Raw genomic sequence first — 16797 nt, 5'->3', positions numbered from 1 at the left:
AATTTAGAACTTGATTAATCTTGATATCTACACATTTGATCACCTATTTCTTTCGGTTAAATTAGTAGCCCTTTGCATTTTATAATGTAATAAGGAAGTAGGATTTTCTTACTAGTTCTTTCCCTACAGAATTTTCGAACTAGTTATCATACATAAAATATTTAATGACCCCTTCCATTTTTTTCGAGCCCAACTAACCAAAAAAAAAAAAAAAAAAAAACCCACCAAATATAGTGATAAACGAGTATAATAGAAAGTGGGGCTAACAAAATCTTTGAACCCCTCGGCTTTTTTATCATTATAATTTTCAGATTGAAAAGCTTCTAAATAGCGGTATGGTTGGTTTCGAAGCAGGGTTTGTAGATGTTCCAGTTATTACGAGCAGGAGGGTTTGAAGTAGAAAGGTATGTTGCAATGTCTTCTGTTGTGTTTTTCACGATACTATGAAATATCTATCATGTGGGTAAGTAATATCTGTAGTATAATTGATATCTATCATTGTCTATTGTCCGTAGGGTCGTATACTCATTATGTATGTCTTTAGAGGAGGATACTTATTGTATATACGGTTTTAAGGGAGGCCGATGATTGAATATATATCTGTAGGGTGGCTACTAAATCCTGATTGTACCTATCTGTAGGGGAGATACTTGTTGAATATACATCTCTTGATTTTATACCAGAAACCCAAATCCTAAAAGATGCGTGCATACATGTGTATCTATCCATGAAAAAAAAGAAGGGATGAATGGAATGCATTAGAGAGTTGATTGGCACATTGGTGTAACAGTGTATATATGTTGTTCATCCATTACAGGACAGGTTACTTCCGTATTTGAAGTTGAAGGGTTACTGAGAGTGAGAACAGAAGCAGATTGACTTTCGGAGTGATGGATCCAGGTCGCTATCGCCAGCAGCGATGGGATTCTAGCAGTGTATGGCCGAACCACATGATAAAAATCATCAAATCAAATCAAATTATATCTTAGATTGGTTTTCTCCTTCCTTATTCCCCTGAACAATCAGCAAAATCCCACATCTACAACCAGTGAGAATATGGGTATGATGGATATTAGATTCTGACTGTGACCTTCTTTTGAATTCGCAGGCTTTGGAAGGCTACAATGGAGTCAGGGATCCAGATTTCAGGTACTTTTTTTTTTTTCTAAATTTTATGCCTAAAGATTTTTGAACTTTTAAAATTAAATTTTCTGTACCGTGCAAATGCTTTTTGCTCAAAAGCAGGAAAAAGTGGTGAAACGTTTTCTCAGAATGCATCTTTTATGGGCTAATATTGCAGGAAACAACACACATTATATTGAGATGAATCTGAGATCTTTGTGCCCGTGTTATAACTTAGACAACCTGCTTGTAAATGAAAAATTGTGAACTGGCCCATGTAAATATTAAATTCTAGGGAATTGCGAAAAAAATACTGTTGAAGACCCATGAGTTTGATTGGAATTGACATCTAAGGAACATCCCGAGCTTTCTTATTTGTTTAATAACAGTTTTTTAGTTAATGAATCAATTGATTTCATAGAGATGCCCTTGGGTGTTGATTGCAAAATTTATTGCCATAAATAAGTATAGTACATCACACAAGTATCATGAACTTTGTGAAGTAATATCTCTGGTAGACACATAACTAAAATGTTTGCTTACATTTTTAATGTTCAGAAATGTTTTCATATTATGGCATACCATCTACACCAACACATCAGCCAGTGGAGGATTTTTTTATAAAGTCTGGATCACAGGGACCCATTATTTGCAAACAACAAAGTCACCGGGAGACGAGGAGACTTCGAGGTCTCCGGTATTGGTACTGGTACCGGTACGGCAATTTTTCAAATAGGAGACGGGGGTACTTGGAGACGGCAAATTTTTTTTTATAAATTTTTTTAATAGTTTAAAGAGTCTAATACTAAAAGTAAATACAAAATTTGAAAATAGTAATACTGTAAGACTAAAGTAAATAATAATAGTAATGTCACATTAAAAATTAAAATAGACTCAGAGTCAAAAGATTTCAAAACTCACATGATCACAATATTGTATCTCATAGACATATTTGTTTTTAGAATATTGCATATGATCACCATCATATCAGATTGATAATCGCTGAGATTATCATTACATATTCAAATTTTAAATTAAAAAAAGTATAGTTTGAAGCTGAATTGCCGATATGCAAACAAAAATGAACACTTTGTACAATAAACAAAAAACAGAAATATATCTAGTATTAGTATGTCAATGGTACTATCATTTACTCCACAAGGTTTTGATCATCCATCTCAAGGTCTTCAGCTATCATGCTCTCCAAAAAAATCATCACTCTCCAAAAATATTTTAAATGATTTAATCATTTAAATTGTTGAATAAAAATAATTTTAAAAAAGTTTTCTAATGTTTTTAAAGTTATTAATTTATTAAATAAAATATTTTAAATGATTTAATCATTTAAATTGTCGGTGGTCTTAATTTTTGTATTAAAAACATTAAAATGAGGGCTAAAATATATAAAATTATTTAATATTATATTTTACATTTATATTTTACCAGGAGACTTCACTTTTTGGATTAGGAGATGGGGAGACTTCAAGAGACTTCATCGTGAAGCCTCCAACCTTTTTTGAGGTCTCCGGAGACGCGAACAGTCTCCAGAGACACGAGTAGTCTCCGAGACGCAGGAGACGGGTCTCCCGGTAACCATGGCAAACAAGCATGCTTCAAATGTGACTCAAAGGAAACAAGGAATCTATAGCAGGTTTTTAAAGCATTAGATATGATTGCATCAAATTTTATGCAAACTAATAATTTCCTATGTTACCCGGGTTTCTAGGACTGGGGGATGGGACATATAATTTTTGGGTTAAATAATTTAAGCTTAGAGTTCATGAGAGTGGAAGTCAAACAAATTATAAAAATTGAAATATTAATTTAATGGGATAGCCAGGGGCCAAGTTTCTGGAAGTTTCTGAGTTTCCAGGGTGTCTACATATCCCGAACAGATCAAATTATGCCAGAAATGCATCCCCGAGCAACACTGATAATTTCTTACTGAGAATACAATTGAAATTTTCCATCATCATAATCTCCTTCCTTTCTACCTTGTATGTATTAACGTATTCTATATGGTTATATCAACATTAATCTGCTTATTCCCCAAATTTGTATGTGTGTTTGGATGAAGGTGGTTTGAATTGCAAAGCTTCTCTCTCTTGTATAGCACATGATCCTTGTCCTCTTATTTGGACAAGTTTGGACGAGAAATTTCTGTCTAGTTTTTCTAGATTTGTGGAGATTTCAGCATTTTTCCATGCAGTGCCTGTTAAAGATTTGGCCAGAAATGATAACCTGCCAGGGGCCAAGTTTGAGGAAATTCCCAAGTTTTGGGACATCTACATTTCCCGAACAGATCAAATTATGCTGGAAATGCATCCCTGAGCAACACCGATAATTTCTAACTGAGAATACTATTGAAAATTTCTGTCATCATAATCTCCTTTCTTTCTACCTTGTATGTATTCCAATATTCTATATGGTTATATCAACATTAATCTGCTATTTCCTCAAATCTGCATGTGTGTTTGGATGAAGGTGGTTTGAAGATGCAAAGCATATCACTTCTTATATGATCCATGATCCTTGTCCTCTTATTTGGACAAGTTTGGCTGAGAAATTTCTGTCTAGTTTTTCTAGATTTGTGGATATTTTAAAGCATTTTTCCATGCAGTGCCTGTTAAAGATTTGCCCAGAAATGATAAACAACCAGGGACCAAAGATCTGGAAGTTTCCAAGTTTCTGGTACATCTATGTTTCCCGAACAGATCAAATTATGCTGGAAATGCATCCCCCAGCAACACTGATAATTTCTAATTGAGAGCATGTTCCCATGCCACTGCTTAGCTTATTTTGATAAGCAGTGGCTGCTAAACATCTATAGGAAATAATTGTGGAGCTTGTGGCCCCATGAACATATATGTTGCCGCTTATTTTTAAGGAGAAAACTTAAAGTCTGAATTAATTAATTAGATAATACTTTTACAAAGATGAAATTAGAAATAAAATATTTTTAAAAAGGAGAAAAAAATTTGTGGAGCCACGTGGTGTTCTTGGCAATAAGCAGCGACTGCTTATTTTCAACCCCTCTTTTCACATAGCTTATTTTCAATTGCTAAATAATAGCCGCTCCACTAAAATAGCCAGAGATTCTAAATTATCCTTTATAGACACTTTTAAATTTCCATTAGAACACTAAACTGCTTAAATATAAGCACAAAATACACTTAAGTAGCCGCATGGGAACACAAGGTGAGAATACTATATTTTCTCTGTCATCAAAATCTCCTTTCTTTTTACCTTGCATGTATTCCTATATTCTATATGGTTCTGCTTATTCCCCAAATCTGTAGGTGTGTTTGGATGAAGGTGGTTTGAAAATGCAAAGCATCTCTCTTCTTATATGGTGCATGATCCTTGTCCTCTTATTTGGACAAGTTTGGCTGAGAAATTTCTGTCTAGTTTTTATAGATTTTTGGATATTTTAAAGCATTTTTCCATGCAGTGCCTGTTAAAGATTTGCCCAGAAATGACAAACAGCAATAAATAAACATTAAGAAATAGATACAAACGACACAAGAAGTTATCATGGGAAAACCCTTCAGCTTAAAGGGAAGAACCTAGTCACACCAGAAAAATATCTCTTTTATTGATAATAAAAATGATCAAGTAAAATGTTTTTTGCTTGATACTATTACAATAATAGATAAGACGTCTATTATTAGTTAATGGTTATCTTGTAAATATCTTTAGCTTTAGTTTGCTTTCGTTTTTTGCTTTCTCTGGAATAGAATGTTTCTATTCTTTACGATCGTTTCCTAAGGAAACATCGTCTCATTCTTTTGTATAAATTGACCTTTCGGTCTCTATTAATAACAAGCAAGTATTTACCAATTACCTCGTAATATGGTATCAGAGCTAAATACTTAAATTTTTTCGGAAAAATTTATAATTTCTTCTTGAAATTATTTGTTTAAATTTTTCCAAAATTATTTCAGCTAATTTCTCCAAAACCCACCTAGGGTTTTCTGCTTGGAGAAATTCCCGAATTAAGGGTCTGCAAATCGCGTGGAAATCGTGGCCATTTTTTACCATTTGTGACTGGTATATGCAAATCGCAATTTCTTTTGACCGAACTCCTTTGCAAATCATGGCTTCATGACTGGAAAAATGCATTTTTTGGAGGTCTGTGTATGGTCGGCCCGCATCTAAAATTCAGAGGCGTCCTTCAACCATTAAAAAAACCCTGTGTTTTGACTGCAAACTCGCGTTTTTGGGGTGAAAATCTGCATGTTTCTGTATCAAATCTTCATGCTCTTAGCCATCTCAGTCTGTCATCGTGCTCTGGGAAGCAGATTCGACCATTTTTTATGAAGAAATCTTAAGTTTTTTCAAACTTTTTTCAGCTAGGGCCTTTTTTTTCGAAACCCTATTTTTTGGGGTTGAAAAAATATTTTGTTTGCAGATTCTTGGTGGGTGTTTTGAGAGCTCAACTGGGTTGTTGTCCGTTTTTTCTGGGTGCCTCGATTTTCGAGCCAGCGGATTCAGAAAACGATAGCAGATTCCTTTTGGGTTTTTCGAGCTCTCTTTCTGGGTCATTCTCTGATTCTTATCGGTCTTCCGTATTTTTGCCTCGAAGAACGTGCCTTCACAGTTTTTCATTGAAAAACGTGCCATGGCATCTCTGACGAATATTCTACTCGAGCATAATTCCAAATTCAATGGTCGCAATTATGGAACCTGGAAGCAGCGCATCATTGCAATTTTCGAATATCGAAACATCGATCAACTTGTTCTGGGTGTTAAGCAGCGTCCGACTTCTCCGGGTCCTGGTCAAGATACATGGGATTTGAACAATCGAGAGGCAGTAATGCTTCTCAAACTCTCCATAGCTGATGACCAGCTTTCTCAGATTCCATTCGGCAAGACAGCGGCCGAAATCTGGACACATCTCAAAGGTCTTCATGAGACTTCCGACAAGAGCAGAAAAACACTTTGTTTTCTATTGTCATGGATGAGCGCACCTGGCTCCTGGCACACCTGAATCGGATTCAGGAAATCCGTGATCAGTTATTTGCATAGTAACACGGGGACGCGTCCCCCCCCTTTTTGCCCGACGTCTCGGAGACTTCAACGCACCGGAGACTTGGGGACTCCGTCTCCCCGTCCCCAGCGGTGCCACTAGATTCCACCACCTCCACCGAGGATGGGGGACATCCTACTATTCACTATTTGCAAATTCAACTATTTATGTTTAATGTTCGATGTTCCAATTCAATGCAATGTTTCAAGTATTCACTCTTTTACATCTTTACATCCTATATTGCAATACATATTTTCATAACTAACATTTTTAAATACCATATGCATAGATATATACACCCCTCTTGTCCCCTACCGCCGTCCCCCCACCGTCCCCCCGCCGTCCCCAAATTAAGGCCCCTCTGTCCCCCCGTCTCGGAAACTTGTCCCCCCGTTTCGCCGTCCCCCCGTCCCCCAGGGTGGTGTAACTATGGTTATTTGCCATCGGTCGCAAGATGGAGGAAGAGGATATTGTGGTAATCACTCTTCGGAGTTTACCAAATTCCTATGAGCATTTTATCGAGACTCTCAACATCACATCTACTGGTGTTGATCTAAAGTTCATTGATCTCTGCACCCTGCTACTTTAGCAAGATCGGTGGAAACAACAGTTCGGTAGCAGCTCCAGTTCCACCTCACTAAGCAAGCCTTTGCTGCGAAATCCTTTCAGAAGGATAAGGGCAAGTTTCAGCAACCATCTCAACAGAAGTCTTCTGCTCCAGCATCCGATGGTACCAAAAAGAAGAACATTCAATGCAACTATTGCCACAAGTATGGTCACATGAAGGTTGCATGTCGGAAATGCTTAGCTGCCCAGTCTAAGCAATTAGGTTCGCAACCCAAAGCGAATAGTGCAGAACACACTGAGCAGGCGAAATTTGCCTTTTACGTCTTCATGGCTAAAAGACCCGCAGATCATGTGCAGTCATCTGCCTGGTACATTGATTCAGGTGCCTCTCGACATTTCACTTATCGCAGAGACTGGTTTACTGACTACCAGCCTTATTTAGATTCTGTTATCTTTGGTGGTGGAGAAGAGTACACGGTTGTTGGTAAAGGCAACATTCAAATTCAGTCTGTTGGGAGGAAGCTCATATTCCTTGATGTGTACTACGTTCCAGGGATGGAACTAAATCTACTCTCGGTCAGTCAGTTGCTGCGACATTCTCCACACTTGGCAGTCACCTTCAGTTCACATCAGTGCACCATCACTGATCGGGTGACTAAGTCTACTGTTGCAGTTGGTCTTGAGGATCATGGTCTTTTCAGACTTATTGAATCTGGTGATTCTCAGGACTTAGCTATGGCTGCTCGGCGATCTTCTATCAGCACACTTTCGCATCAGCGATATGGGCACTTAAATGTGCATTATCTCTCACAACTTGCTCGGGATGAGCTTGTTCTTGGTTTGCCAGAGATTCAAACCCAACACCTTGGAGTTTGTGACGCATGTCAGGCTGGGAAGCAACATCGCACACCTTTCCCCAGTGGCGATTCTCGGCGAGCTTCTCAAGTACTTCAGCTTGTTCATGCTGATATCTGCGGCCCTATGGCCACTCCTTCTGTTCTTGGGTACATGTATTTTCTGTTGTTTGTAGATGATTTCAGTAGAAAAATGTGGGTGTATTTCCTTAAAAAGAAATCCGATGCATTTACTGTATTTCAGAAGTTTAAACCCTTAGTTGAAAAAGAGTCTGAGAAATCTATTATTACTCTTAGATCAGACAATGGGGGGGAATTTTGTTCTAATGTTTTCTCTAGCTTCTTGGATACACATGGCATCCAACGCCAGTTCACCACACCCCACACGCCACAACAAAACAGTATAGTTGAACGTCGGAACAGGACAATCACCGAGATGGCTCGTTCCATGCTCGAACACAGACATGTTCCGAAGCGTTTTTGGGCAGAAGCAGTTAACACTGCAGTTTATCTGTTGAACCAGTCACCCACAATGGCGGTCAAAGGTAAAACTTCGGAAGAGGCCTGGTCAAGTCGCAAGCCCAGAATCAGTCACTTGAAGGTTTTTGGCTCTCTTGCTTTTGTTTGGATCCCTGATGCTTCACGCACCAAGTTGGATGCCAAGAGTCAGAAACTGATGCTTGCTGGATATAGCAGTCTTCACAAAGCCTACCGCCTTATTGATGTTGAGACATCTCGTCTCATATACAGTCGCGATGTAGTCTTTGATGAGCAGCAAGGACCATTCATGCTTGTTTCTCCTGTTCCTGATCCAGCAGACCAGCCTATGCAGGTTCATGATTTGGGAGTTCGGCTTCCATTACGTCCACCTGATGGGAGGGCTCCAGCAGCTCATACAGATCCAGTCCTGCCAATGATACCTGTACAGACATCTCCGGCTTCTCCTGCAGGATCACCGCGTTTTGAAGATGCTTCACCTGAGTTTGATCTAGATTCTTCTGATCAGGATCCTGCTGATCAAGCATCTCCTAGTACTACTGTTGGTCATTCTCCTCTCCGGCCTAAGTGGTGGGCTAAGACACTTGCTGATCTTCATGATGATGAGCTCATTAATGGGAGAACTGCTCGGAAAAAGAGCAAAACTACAGATTCTGTTAACTTTTCTCTTATGGCCAACATTCACAGTGTGTTTGAACCTCAAACATATTTCGAGGCTAAAGGAAGAGTGGGAACAGGCCATGCAATCTGAACACCAGAGCCTGCTGAAGAACAACACTTGGGTCCTTTTTGATCTTCCCCTAGGGAAGAAACCCATTAGCTGCAAATGGGTCTACAAAATCAAATACAAATTAGATGGTACTTTGGATAAGTACAAAGCTCGTTTAGTGGCAAAGGGCTTTTCTCAGCGTCAGGGCATTGATTATGAGTAGACCTTTGCTTCTACTGCAAAGATGAGCACCATCAGATTAGTCCTAGCCATGGCAGCACAGTTTGGCTGAAAGGTCCATCAAATGGACGTAAAGAGTGCTTTCCTGAATGGTGATCTCCATGAAGAGGTCTACATGACGCAGCCTCCTGGTTTCAAGGTTGCTGGTAAAGACCATCAGGTTCTCAGATTGGTAAAAGCTCTCTATAGTTTGAAGTAGGCCCCTCGGGCATGGTACATCAAGATTGATATGTACCTCAGTGATCAAGGCTTCAAGAGGAGTTCTTCAGACTCAAATCTGTACATCAAGACTACTGATAGTGACATCATCCTTGTGGTTATCTATGTGGATGATATGATCATCACTGGCAGTTTGGATTCTTTGATTCAGGGAATCAAACAACACTTATGCCAGTCTTTTGATATGACTGACCTTGGGCTCATGCATTATTGCTTAGGTGTTGAAGTTTGGCAACAGTCTTTTGGTATATTTATCTCTCAGTCCAATTATGCTAGGGCCTTGTTAGACAAATTCCGAATGCAGGATTGCAAACCTGCATCTACACCTATGGAGAAAGGTCTCAAGTTATCAGCCAAGTCTGATTCTCCTTCCGTTGATGATACTACATATAGGCAAATAGTAGGCAGCCTCATCTACCTATTTGCTACTAGGCCTGATATCAGCTTCGCAGTCAGCTATATTTCACGCTTTATGACAACTCCTAAGGTTGATCATTGGATGACAGCAAAGCGTGTGCTTCATTATGTGAAGGGCACTTCTAATTATGGACTTTTGTATTCTCGGAGTTCTAATCCTAAATTCAGTGGGTTCACAGATTCAGATTGGGCAAGCTCTGTTGATGATAAAAAGTCAACATCTGGATATGTGTTCAGTTTGGGATCCGATGCAGTCACATGGACCAGCAAGAAGCAGCAGGCAATTTCTCTCTCTTCTACAGAGGGACTGTTAAGGCAAGATGTGAAGCTGTTTGGCTTCGTCGGATGCTTGGGGATATGCAGATGTCACTAGCAGGATCGACTACTCTGTTTGTTGATAACGAAGGCGTTATCAAGTTAGCACGGAATCCAGTCTTCCATGAACGAACCAAGCATGTGGATGTTCATTGTCATTACATACGACAGCTGGTTGAAGACGGGGCTATAGATCTGCAGTATGTTCCTACCACAGATCAGATTACAAACATTCTCACCAAGCCTCTTGGTCCTGATAAGTTTGTTAAATTCCGAGGACAGCTTGGTGTGTTAGATAGATTAACCATTAAGGGAGGGTATTACAATAATAGATAAGACGTCTATTATTAGTTAATGGTTATCTTGTAAATATCTTTAGCTTTAGTTTGCTTTCGTTTTTTGCTTTCTCTGGAATAGAATGTTTCTATTCTTTACGATCGTTTCCTAAGGAAACATCGTCTCATTCTTTTGTATAAATTGACCTTTCGGTCTCTGTTAATAACAAGCAAGTATTTACCAATTACCTCGTAATAGATACTCTATAAATAAAGAATAGATAGATTCTTTATTACACAATTGAAGGTCTCCTTATTTTCCAAATATGCAACTCTTTATATTTCTTCGCATGAGACATGTTTCTAAATATTATCCCAAATGTTATTACAAATGTCTTCTTCAGCTTAAGATGACCATAATTGTCATATTCTATTTCATAAATCAGAGGTAAAGATATCTATTGCAGCTATAATCTTCAACACTTTCTCTTAGCAAGAGAGAGATCTTTAGTATGACAGACACATAGATGCAACCAAAGATGTTAATAACATAAAACATGTTATCTCAGCATGGCATAATTGATCTTAGAGCATAAGATTATTATCATGGAGTCACACATGACTTCCACTATGCCTACTCGCAGAGGGTGACCCACCATACCTACTCGTAGAGGGTGGAGTGAGAGCATTCACCTTAGACTTCTCTCAGAGAAGAATGCATTTCCACTATGCTTATTTGCAGAGATTGGTCCACTAGGGTGGAATGAAGGCTTTCACCCCAGAGAAGAATCATTTTTACCATGCCTACTTGTAGAGGGTGGTCACCCATACCTACTTGTAGAGGGTGGAACGAGGGCTTTCACCTCTGATTTCTCCAAGAGAATAATGTATTAACATGTAAGAATCCCTCTTAGTAGGGACAACTTTGATTACCATGATAAGATAGTTGATTTCAGAGAACTTTAGCAGTTATTCCATCACATAAGTTTGCAAATAACTAGATGTAGCTTTCCTTTGAATCTCAATAGTCTCCTGTTAATTATCATTTTCTTGTATATGATCTTTCTCTTTTAATATATGCATCATCAATTTAGTCCAAGAATGCAAACAATTTGCATAAACTCTCATCATCCCATTGCTTCCTGATTTGTCATGCAATCAAGAGAGATAATTTTGTCTAGTTTTTCTAGATATGTGGGTATTTTAAAGCTTTTTTCAATGTAGTGCATGTTAAAGATTTGCCTAGAAATGATAAACAACAATAAAAAAAACATAAAAAATAGGCACAAACGACACAAGAAATTATCTTGGGAAAACCCTTTAGCTTGAAGGGAAAAACTTAGCCACACCAGAAAAATCTGATTAGGTGCAATGTTTTTCGGTTGATACAGTATATATAAAGAATAGAGAGACTCTGCATCACACACTTGAAGGTCTCTTTAATTGCCAAATGTACAATTCTTCATATTTCCATACGCAATGCCTCTTCGAATGACACATGTTTCTAAATATCATCTCAAGTATTATTATATATGTAACATTTGGTTTTCTCGAGTCTAAATCAACATCTAGAATACTCAAAGAGTACAGTTATTACTTCCTTTCATAGGAAGACAGTTATATCATTCATGTGCATGTGAATATGATTTACCGTTAAAATCAATTAGACAAAATTCCTTAACTAAAAACTTGAAATATCAACAAATGAAATTACTACAGAAATTGAAAACCACATACCTCGGATGACTGAGATCTAAATCAATTTAGGGATGCTTTTGCAACCACCTGGGTTAGTTCACTATAACAATTTCACAAGACGACTACCATCTAAAAACCACTATCTCATAATCAAATGATGATTACAATTAAATACCACTATATTTAAAATTAGGGCATCACTTACCACTGTATCAATTAGGGCATCGTTTATCATCGTTTCATTTTGGGCTTCTAATATGGCTATATATCACTTAGGGCTTCCACTACCACGGAGTCAATTAGGGCTTCTGAAACCCACAGAGTCAATTAGGGCTTTTGAAACCGCTGTATGCTTAGGGCTTCCGCTACCACAAATTCAATTAGGGCTTCTGATACCGCTGTATCATTTAGGGTTCTAGCTATCACTCAATCAATTAAGGCTTCAGATTCTTTTTCTTCCGATTACTTAACTGTGATAGTAACTCAAGATTAGAAAATATACTTATATTTGTTATTCATTTAAATGAAAACAATCCTTAAATCTATTTCTTGCATCTAGGTGTAAAATAATGGTAACAATGAAATAACTCAATTTAATCTTACCGCCTAAATAAAAGTGATAATACCTTTTTTTTGACAACCAATTGAATGTATGACTTATCTTTGTCCGATGCACATCCGGTAACTTATGGAGAGGTGAAATATTGTTAGGGGCTTAACCATCCAACCTCGGACTACAACTTATCCCCACATGATCTCTAACGAGAAAGGCCCTCCCTACTCGAAATAGACAGGGATCATCTTGCCATCCATTGGGCATTCTGGTATGTAACACACCATATGACTTGGCAACAAGAGATCACAATAATAGGAATATGCATGCGCTGTTAATTTATTAAAAGTGATAAATGTTGTTATGTCATATCTGATACTGATTCATATTATTAATGATTCCTCTCTCACCTCATCACCCATCTCCTTGGCTACACAGCCGGGTGAGTTCCAGGTATTTGGAATTCTCAGAGTAGATTGCTTTGTCAATTATTCGAGAAGATTATACACATCCAACATTTCACACTTTGTGATTACATAATTATGTTCTTTAAAGATTTCAAAATTGAATGTTTAATTAATTTAATCATAATTGATTTCTCTTCCACATCCTTGCAGATTAACTCCACCTCTTCACCAGTTTCATGGCTTCTCTGCCGGTGAATTTCTTGGTGCTAATAGTATTCTAAATTTGTTCAGAAAATTGTAATAGCATGTGTATTGATGTTGATTCACTTAAACAATCAGGTTTTTAAACATTACTATTTGAATTCATAAATGATGCATTCTCAAGGATTCTCGAAGATTGATCTCTTATGTACTTCAGGAAACCAACAACTAGAATATATATAGTCCTCAACTATTATGCCTAGCTGACTAAGGATGGATATCCAATCAGAAAAGAAAAGAGTTGGAACATAATTGATTCATTCTCTGACCTATCATTTTGTATAGATGGAAAAATAGATATTACACTCAATGAAAACAATCAAGAATTACAATGCTTTACCTGGTGTTGGAAATTGTTTAAACAACCCTACGTAACATGACAATAACAAAATCTGATGCACTCACAATAAAATTAGCATTGTATTGTCACAAACTATCATTAAGGTAAACATATAAGACAAAGCACTAACTTCTGGTACAACAACGAGAAATGAGAGAAAAGAAAGATTAAACAAGCATCAGATTGGACTTAGCAAGAATCACGTGAATTCTTTGTGCAGACTCTCTACACCTCCTCACCATTCAGGTCATTAAGCCAGTGATTCCTAGGTGCTCACGAGCTTATTTCCTTGGATTTTGCTTTACACCTCTTCACTCTAACATGCATCATTGCTGTTGAACTCCTTGGTGTTTAATTACTTGATTTCATTTCCTTCTCTTTGTGATATGATCAGATAGATACACACACACACACATACACATTTATGTTTTTAATTCTGAATCTAAGATATTTATTACACCTGATTGATATGTTAAGGTAACCTCAAAGTTTATCAGATTCCATACGTTATGATCTAAATGCTATTACTTGGAACTCAGTCTGAAGTAAATATAGTTCTTCATCATGAATTCTATGCATTAATACTCAACTGGTATGAATGGTGCGATTTATGGAATAAAATGCAAACATGATACTATGGCATATGCATTCGACTCTTGAACTCCATATGAAACTGATAGACTTTGCATTATACACAATTGAAAATGTGCGTTTCACAACTCAGCTTTTAAGAAGATTATACGCTATGGAGTTACGTGATTCTTCAAACTTAGCATTAAGGTAATAATCATGGAGACATGTAATTTCAACAAACTCAGTAATAAGAAAAACGTAAAAGGCATTAGTTGGTTCGATAGAACTCTTGTTTGGCTCCACGAACATATCCTTGAATGCTTTGGTTATGCAGACTTAATGATTCTGTTTTCCGCAGCAGAGAACGTGGAAGAGAAGAATAATGAGGTGCAGTGATTTCATTCGGTATAATCTCAATTACTTAGAGAGAGCCATCGCTAGCAATGAGAAAGAAAGAAGATGTCTTGCGATACGAATATGAGACTCAAAAATATAGAGCAAGCTTGACTCTACGGTTCCCTTCAGTTACAAGAAGACTTCAAATGCATCATAAATACAATAATATACGAAAAAGAAATAAAGAGGAAAAAGAATAAGGAGTTGAAGAGAAGTTGGAAAGACAATTAGAATTGCCAAATATTAATCGATTAATCAAGCCAAATGTTATCATTTAAAAGCAAAGAATATTAAATTGAAAAGAATAAAGTTGGAAGGTTGTAATTCGAATATTATAATAATTCTAATCTTATTATAACTCAAATACTTATAAACATCACTTTATTAAATTATTAAATTATAATGATGCCAAATCTTTTTTATATTTAAATGCACATATATAAATAATTATTAAAAACAATATGACGAAAGATAAATTAAAATCCTTTAAGATATGTTTTATGTTCTAACTCAATTATTTTAATTAAATTATTTATTAAATAACTCATGCAGGTCCCGCAGATGTATTCTGTTTCAAGTCGCTAGGTCCTCTACTCAACTCTTCAGTGATGGTGATGCTCCTGCTTAATTCTTTTTTGACAATGCTTCCACCCCACTGACATGCTCCCTACAAGGAAATTATCCACCATTAAATTATATTATCATCATAATAAATCATTTAAATAATCACAATGGTTAACCATCTTCTTAATTCCATGAATTCGTGATTAATGATCAACTAACCTGTCATCTTCATTTGAAATCACAATGACTAACTATCTTACCATTTCGCCAAATTATAACAAATTAAACTACTAACTGACTTCGTGCGAACCTCAATGGCTATATTTCAAGTTAGGTCAAAAATTGGGATGTAACAACATGTCTTCTTTAGTTAAAGATGACCATAATGTTCATAATAGTGATATATTTATTTCATAAATCAGAGATAAAGATTTCTATCTCAGCTACAATCTTCAATCCTCTTAGCAAGGGAGATATCTTTAGTATGATAGACACAGAGGCAACCAATGATGTTAATCACATAAAACATGTTGTCTTAGCATAAGATAATTCATCATAGAGCATAAGATTATCATCATGGAGTCACACACATGACTTCCACTATGCCTACTCGGAGAAGGCGGAATGAGGGCTTTAACCTTAGACTTATCCCAGAGAAGAATGCATTTCCACCATGGCTACTCGCACGGGGTGGTCCACCATACCTACTTGCGAAGGATGTAACGAAGGCTGTTACCTCAGACTTCTCTTATAGAAGAATGCATTTTCACCATGCCTACTTGTAGAGGGTGGTCCACCATACCTACTCGCAGAGGGTGGAATGAGGGCGTTGACCTCAGAATTCTCCTAGAGAATAATGCATTAACAACATGTAAGAATCCCTCTTAGTAGGGAGAACTTTGACTAAAATAATAAGATAGCTGATTCCAGAGAGCTTTACTAGTTATAACGTCACATATGTTTGCAAATAATTAGATGCAACCTCTCTTTGAATCCAAATAGTCTCCCTCTGAATATCAATTCCTGTATATGATCTTTCTCTAATAATATTTGCATCTTCAATTTAGTCCAAGAATGCAAACAATTTGCATAAACTCTCATCATCCCATTGCTTTCTGATCCATCCTCCAATCAAGAGAGATTAATAATAACTCATAAAGTCATCAATCAGAGAGATCAATGCAAAAGCGTATACCATTTCTAGTTATATAAAAAAATAGGATACTTATCTCTTTTATATAGACAAGTTGTACCCGTTAAACATTCAGAGCTCCAATTTAGGCTGTCATTTAACACAGATAACACAGGTCTCTAAATGACGTAGCATAGCAAGAAGGATACAAACTACAATTCCTGTTGTTGACGTAGTATGTAACACAACCTATCAAATCTTCATCCAATATTCATAAGCCCAATAACAAATGCATCTCAGTTCCTTCAGCAAAGTTTCTATGTGATTCTTCAGCTGGCTCTCCAATGACACATTATATCAGCTCCAGTTTGAACCATAGTCCAGGTATCCTCAAGACTATCATAAAAAAAAAAAAATGGTAAGCTTTGCAACATTTCCTTCTTTTCTTCTATGAAACTAATGGTTACTTTTTCCATTCTCTGTTAAAGAGGTGTACAGACTGACAGGTGTTTGTTGGTTAACACTGTCCATTTATGGAAGGTAACTGACTACGACTTCATTAACACAACCAATTGAGACTCAACATACATGCTGCCAAGAATTGTGGCGCCATGTCATAAACTCGCAA

The 16797-nt window shown here is 37.0% G+C and overlaps 1 protein-coding gene across 1 annotated transcript in view; it reads left to right on the top strand.

The window, feature by feature from the left end:
- The first annotated feature begins 269 nt into the window (after positions 1 to 269).
- Positions 270 to 16797, top strand: part of LOC149564234 (SUPPRESSOR OF ABI3-5-like) — a 28800-nt gene continuing 12272 nt past the window's right edge. Inside the window, exons 1-3 of the mRNA XM_089827301.1 lie at positions 270 to 404; positions 818 to 935; positions 1109 to 1149. Coding sequence (XP_089683427.1) covers positions 891 to 935; positions 1109 to 1149 — 86 coding nt within the window. The 5' untranslated portion in view covers positions 270 to 404; positions 818 to 890. The remainder of the gene's footprint in view (positions 405 to 817; positions 936 to 1108; positions 1150 to 16797) is intronic.

This window comes from Cupressus sempervirens, chromosome 4, assembly GCF_028749045.1.
Source record: "Cupressus sempervirens isolate cs-2001-9-10 chromosome 4, ASM2874904v1, whole genome shotgun sequence".
Lineage (NCBI taxonomy): Eukaryota > Viridiplantae > Streptophyta > Pinopsida > Cupressales > Cupressaceae > Cupressus > Cupressus sempervirens.
The sequence above is the reverse complement of the archived record's forward strand: the minus strand, read 5'-3'. Positions and strand labels throughout refer to the sequence as shown.